This window comes from Myotis brandtii, unplaced genomic scaffold (genome assembly GCF_000412655.1).
Source record: "Myotis brandtii unplaced genomic scaffold, ASM41265v1 scaffold1105, whole genome shotgun sequence".
In the NCBI taxonomy this organism is placed as follows: domain Eukaryota; kingdom Metazoa; phylum Chordata; class Mammalia; order Chiroptera; family Vespertilionidae; genus Myotis; species Myotis brandtii.
The window spans coordinates 1,698,341-1,704,340 of record NW_005353770.1 but is presented as its reverse complement, the minus strand read 5'-3'; the positions used below and the strand labels follow the sequence as shown (position 1 = coordinate 1,704,340).

Genomic DNA, 6,000 nt, shown 5'->3' with positions numbered 1-6,000 from the left:
GCTAAGACGAAAAGTAAAAGTAATAACTCTTTGGGTTTCTCTTTTCTCTGGTTTTTAGGGTGCTGGTTGCACAGCCCTGGTGGTAGCTGTAGTGGCAAGGAAGCTAGAACTTACCAAAGCAGAAAAGCACGTGCACAACTTCATGATGGATACTCAGCTGACAAAAAGAGTAAGTCACCACCCACTATCTGCAAAGGGAATATTATTTTAGATGTTTTCAATGTTGGATAACATGCTTTTTATCTTGACCTCCAAAGCCAAAATGACATGGCTTAGTCTTAAAATGTGAAAATATGGAATTGGTTCTGAGAGTAGACTCTTCCTAACTTTAGGTCAAATAGGAAATAATTGGACAATCTTGGTATTTACTCAAGGATAAAAATAGACCACATAAATCTTTAAAAATAGTCATTCTTAACATTTAAGTTGGCAATATAGAAAAAGAGACCAATATCAGATTTAACAGGAAGGAATACAGTGTCAATGTAATACAGAAATTTTATGGGAAGGTGATTCAATAAATGTTTTACTGACATCCTATAAGCCAGTCACTGTTCTAAAGACTGGGGTTGCAAAGACAAATAAACAACAACCCTTAATGTTTAGGACTCCAAGGTATGAGGGCAGATACAGACTCTTTCCATGACTTAAAGGATATCAGAGAGATGTTTAAAATAGCATCTGGAGGGGAAATCAATGTCCAATTATAAAGACTCAAGGAAAATAGTAATCACATGTGTACAGAGTACTCACCCTTTGCCAGCCACTTCTCTGTGTCATGTATAAAAACTTGTTTCATCTTCACAACAACCTGATGAGGAAAATGCTGGTATTATGCAAGCCAAGATGCAGAGAAGTTTAGTAACTTACATCAAGGAGGAAAATCATATAAAAAGGATGATGATTTTTACCACACTAAATTTTTAGCCTCCCTTGCAGTGGTTCTCAACCTTCCTAATGCCGTGACCCTTTAATACAGTTCATGTTGTGGTGCCGCGGCCCTTTAATACAGTTCCTCATGTTGTGGTGACCCCCAACCATAAAATTATTTTCGTTGCTACTTCATAACTGTAATTTTGCTACTGTTATGAATCATAATGTAAATATCTGATATGCAGGATGTATTTTCATTGTTTGCGACCCACAGGTTGAGAACCGCTGTCACTTGAAATACCAAGGTCAAAAATAACTAAAACTTACTTTATAGCAGTGTCATCTTGCTACATAACCACTTCCCAAAGTAGAATTCAATTAGGCTGTCATTAAAATAACAAAATTCACGGTCACTTGGTAACTTCATTCATAAAAGAAACAATAGAGATTTCAAGCAGAGTTCCATTTTCAGAGTTTTTGCTCACTTTTGACTTTGGTTCTGTGTTTAAAAGTAATCATGTTTAATTTGGTAAAATAATTCCTAATAAATCAGTCACTTTAATGCATATTTTATTTGTTTGGATAATATTTATGAAATGGAAAGATGAATTCCAATTGCCCTGATAAGTTATGTCTCACCTGTCAGACACTATTGTGAGACTTCATTGCAGTTAGCAAGTCCACATACGTTCTGGATGATCAAAGCCATGATCATCTAGATGTCATGCTTTCGTACTGGATTTACCACTTTGGAACATCTACTCTACATAATATTCGCTCAACTCCTGAATTCATTCTCCAAACTAATTTCTAAATGTTACAGAAAAGCACTTGGAGAGTAGACGAAGAGGTAAATGAGCTGAATGGAGAGTTAGGTTCTTGTCATTTTCAAAGATATACCGTACTGGGAAATGAAAACACACACACATTAGATTATTGTGTGTTCACATCTAGTCCAAAATTGTAGCAGATGTTTTATCTATCTCATCATGTACTTGTTTGGATGAGTTCTGTACTGTGCAGTTTATGTTTAAGAGACAGAAGTTGTACAATATCAAAAGAACCCTTAAAGTGCGAGCATAATCCAAATAATTTTACCATGAAGATATTACATTCTTTCCAGGAATTAAGTTAATGCCACACTTAAGATACTAGGCAGAAAAATACCTTAAAACACCGTATATAAGTATTTTCAACAGTGAAGAAAAAAATGTGACAGAATCACAAATAAGAAAACCAACTGTCACGCTTAGGCAGATTTCCCCCTGGTTCACAAGCAGGCATTTAGTTTTTTATCTTAAAGAAAATAAGTAACTCCTTTAAATTTACTTTGGGATATTGATACTCCATATCCACATTATTAAAGCATTTTAGAAAAGACAAAGGCTTTGATTTTTAAAACCTACAGCGTAACATTATTATATACTGCCTTTGATTAAAGAATTTTGTGAAGTTCAGAGTCCTTCCCATTCCAGGTTGGTTTTTTAATTTAGTTATTTCAGCACTGCTGTCCTTTAGGACCGAATAATACATTGCCTTGCAGGACTTTGTGTATTGTTGGATGTTTATCAGCATTTTGTCCTCTGCACACTAGATGCCAGCAGAAATATCCCGCACACACATTTGTGACAATCCAAACTGCCTCTAGACATTGCCAAATGTCCCCTAACGGTACAAAATTGCAACAGTGAGAACCACTGCTTTAGCTTGTTATTGCCCAAGGATTCAGAGACTGAGATAATTCCTTTTAACAGATAATCTTTAAGTGTACTGAATTTGTTGTAATCTCCTTCCTGGGACTAATAGATATTCATTTAACAAAAATATACTATATACTTACCATAGTTGGGGTTCTGTGTTAACTGCTAAGCATAGACAGCTGAAATATCATATTCTAGGAGACAGAGACTGTTATGCTTTTATAGTACTGTTCTTTTAAGCAAATTGGATGAAGGCTCTGTTTTTTTCTCTACTTGGCCAAAATGCACTTGTGTTCTTTCTCACGAGTCCCCTAAAGTCCAGTTAAGTTCTTAGTTACTTTAGATAAACTCCCTATTGGTAATTTTCTGTTATGAGTCAGATTGTTTGTAAGAAATGCTGTTCTAGTTTCAAATTCTCCACGGTGCTTCATTAATTCTGTTTATCTCATTCCTACTTAAAAGGGTAGCTACTCTGCCTATTTCTTTGGACCAGTCTCTTATAGGTTTGAGAAGACTTTCCATCCAGCAGGCTTGCTGACAGATTGGCTTTTATAGGCAACATGTCGCTAAGTACAGGTACAAATGTTTAACTGGCCTTAGAACCAAAGGTAAATTTCTAGCTTAGAATACTGTAATATTGATATTATAGTCAATACAATATTCGAAAATAATAGTTATTTTATACAAAGTCATCGACTTAATGAGTGTTATTTACTTGAAACTTGATTCCATTCACTTATTTGTGGAATGTCTAAATGGGCCCATTTAGAATTTTTAACTTTTTAAATAAAAAGTCTAAAATATTTAATGATCATTAATGAATGACTCCTGGGGGATAACCAAGAGTAGATGAGGACCTAGAAAACGTACATAGTTGCTAAGATGAAAGATTAAAAATATAAAATTCAACTATCCCCTGAAAACACGACTTTGTTTCTCTGTTTGACTACCTCAACCATATAAAATACTGTATTTGAAAGTAGGACACACTACTCATTGGGCAGCAGCATGAAGGAGTTTTATATAATTCCAAAAGTTTACATGACACTCTGCAATTTAGAAGTGGCCTATAGGTACATGTACACAGGATAATCTGATGATTTCAAAAGGAAAGCATCATAGCCATAACATGTCACTGGGCTTAGTATGAGAGGACCAGCTATCTAACAGACTAGAACTTTATCACCTCACAGAAGTAGTATTTATCATGCTGTATTTTTTTGCTGGGCTTAGTATGAGAGGACCAGCTATCTAACAGACTTGAACTTTATCACCTGTATTTTTTTGCAATATATTATTACTATTCATTTAGGTCTGAACCAAGAGGAAATCTTGGAGTTCAGCTCTCTGAATCCTTTCATTTTGGAAAGAACAAATTTTTAATATAGCTGGATATACCACGAAGGATAATTATACATATTAATGTCCACTGTGGGTGTTTCCAATCCTATTAAGAATTCCCAATAAGATCCATAATAAGAACACTATTATGTGGTTATGTAATTTTGTTGCTTGTGTGTCTCTTAACATGGGAACAGAAATTCTAGAGGATTTACTCTATGTAGCGCTGACATTGTCCTTAGCCACATAGCCCAGTGGTTTGAAACACAAAAGGAATGGATCCCTTGACCTTGCCCTGTTCCACAGTCATAGCATTCACCCACCCCGTACCTGGTCTATAGGAGAACTCGGTGGGCACGGTGAGAGCCCTGAGAGCACGTGACATCCCAGTGCACAGGCTCAGTAGCATTGTCTGTATTTGTCCTGGGCATCACCCTCAGCATATGTGGCAGGATTTTACTGTAGTTTCCAGATTGAGAAGCAAGAAACTCCCCTGCTTGGTTGGGGTGGGAAAAGATGAAAGAGATCAAGAGGTACAGATTGCCAGTTATAAAAATAGTCATGGGGACGTACAGCATAGGAAATATAGCCAGTAATATTGTAATAACTACATTTGGTGCCAGGTAGGTACTAGACTTATAGGAGTGATCACTTCGTAAAGTATAGAAATGTCTAATCACTATGTTATACACCTGAAACGATTGTGTTATATGTCAGCTGTAATTGGAAAGTAAGTTTAAAAAAATGGTTTTCTTTAAAAAACAAAACTGTTCTCCTCCTTATCAGAGATTATGTTCCTTTCCCTTACATTCAGGAGGAGTGGAAATACTGCACTTAAGCCTCTGAAGGGAGAGGCAAGAGGAAGAAAAACAAAGCAATATATGTTGAAAAAAAGTCACAGTAATATAAAGGAAAGGAAAACTATAAACAAAGTACTCTTTTAAACAGTGCTCTAATTACATGTGTCATTTACGGTTGAACAAAGCAAATTGTCAGTTAAAAGTATCAGCATTAAGTGCTTTTGTGGTTGATAAAGTATTGTTACACTTTATGGCTTTAATATCTTATAATTACCTATGAGTCAGCAATATAACAGTTCACATCCTTTATACCCATGAAAGTGGGTTTAAGGCATCTGGGTAAGTGGTATTACTTTTAGTAGTATAAATTATTTTAGGGCCTTTCTTTTCTCAAATTATTAAGCTATCTGATTATTAATCGGCCTCTCAAGTATTTCTGATAAAAGATTTGAATTGGAGTTGAGCATTAGTGAGGCAGAACAAATGTTATTTTCCTTTTCCCCTGTGTGTGTGGAGGGGGGATGAGAGAGGAGGCAGAGTCCTTTCCTGTTAAGAAAGAATCCTCCTCTCACTCTCCTTATTTTTTGAAATATAGGAAATAAGTTAGATTTCATAGTGCTGTTGGCCCATTAACTGGCACTAAATTTCTGAGTATATTTGTGAATTCCTCATACAAACTATCATGGTATCTAGCATGTGGTGGAGACTCAATAAACATGGAAATGCACTGACCCATTTAGGTTTTAGATCTCTTCTCTAACCTGTACAGCCTTCTTTCCAAGAGGATCCTTTGGCTGATAAATATTCATTTGCTTCCTGATCAGAAGTGTTTATGATGCAAATTATACACACTCTGGTGCCAAATTTAACCCTGGAGACATTTATTTCATACCATCTCTAGGGCCAAGGCACTGAGCTAGGGAGACACAAAGATTTATGACACAGCCCCTGCCCTCCAAGCATTTGTGAACATCCTGGGAAAAGGAGTAAGACAGTGGTTCCCAACCTTTTTTTGGCCATGCCCCACCTAAGCATCTCTAAAATCCTGATTGTCCCCCCCCCCCCCGCCGTGACATATAATTCTTATTCAAAAAGTGAACTCCTATTCACATGGAGGAAGCCTAAAAGGCCATTAACTTGGTCTAAACAAGCTTCCAAAGAACATGGCATCCATGAAATAGAAAAATAAAAGAACAAAAGACAGTTGAAATACTGAGGAAGAAATCACTAAGAAATTGTTTAATAATTGAAGTGATATGAAAAAATAGCAAATAAAGTTTCAAAAC

The 6,000-nt window shown here is 36.0% G+C and overlaps 1 protein-coding gene across 3 annotated transcripts in view; it reads left to right on the top strand.

Moving 5' to 3' along the window:
• KCNN2 (potassium channel, calcium activated intermediate/small conductance subfamily N alpha, member 2) overlaps positions 1–6,000 on the top strand; it is a 145,834-nt gene that overhangs the window by 128,053 nt on the left and 11,781 nt on the right. For all 3 annotated transcript variants that reach the window (XM_005857363.2, XM_005857364.2, XM_005857362.2), the window contains one exon: positions 59–169. In XM_005857363.2, the coding sequence (XP_005857425.1) occupies positions 59–169 (111 nt within the window). The remainder of the gene's footprint in view (positions 1–58; positions 170–6,000) is intronic.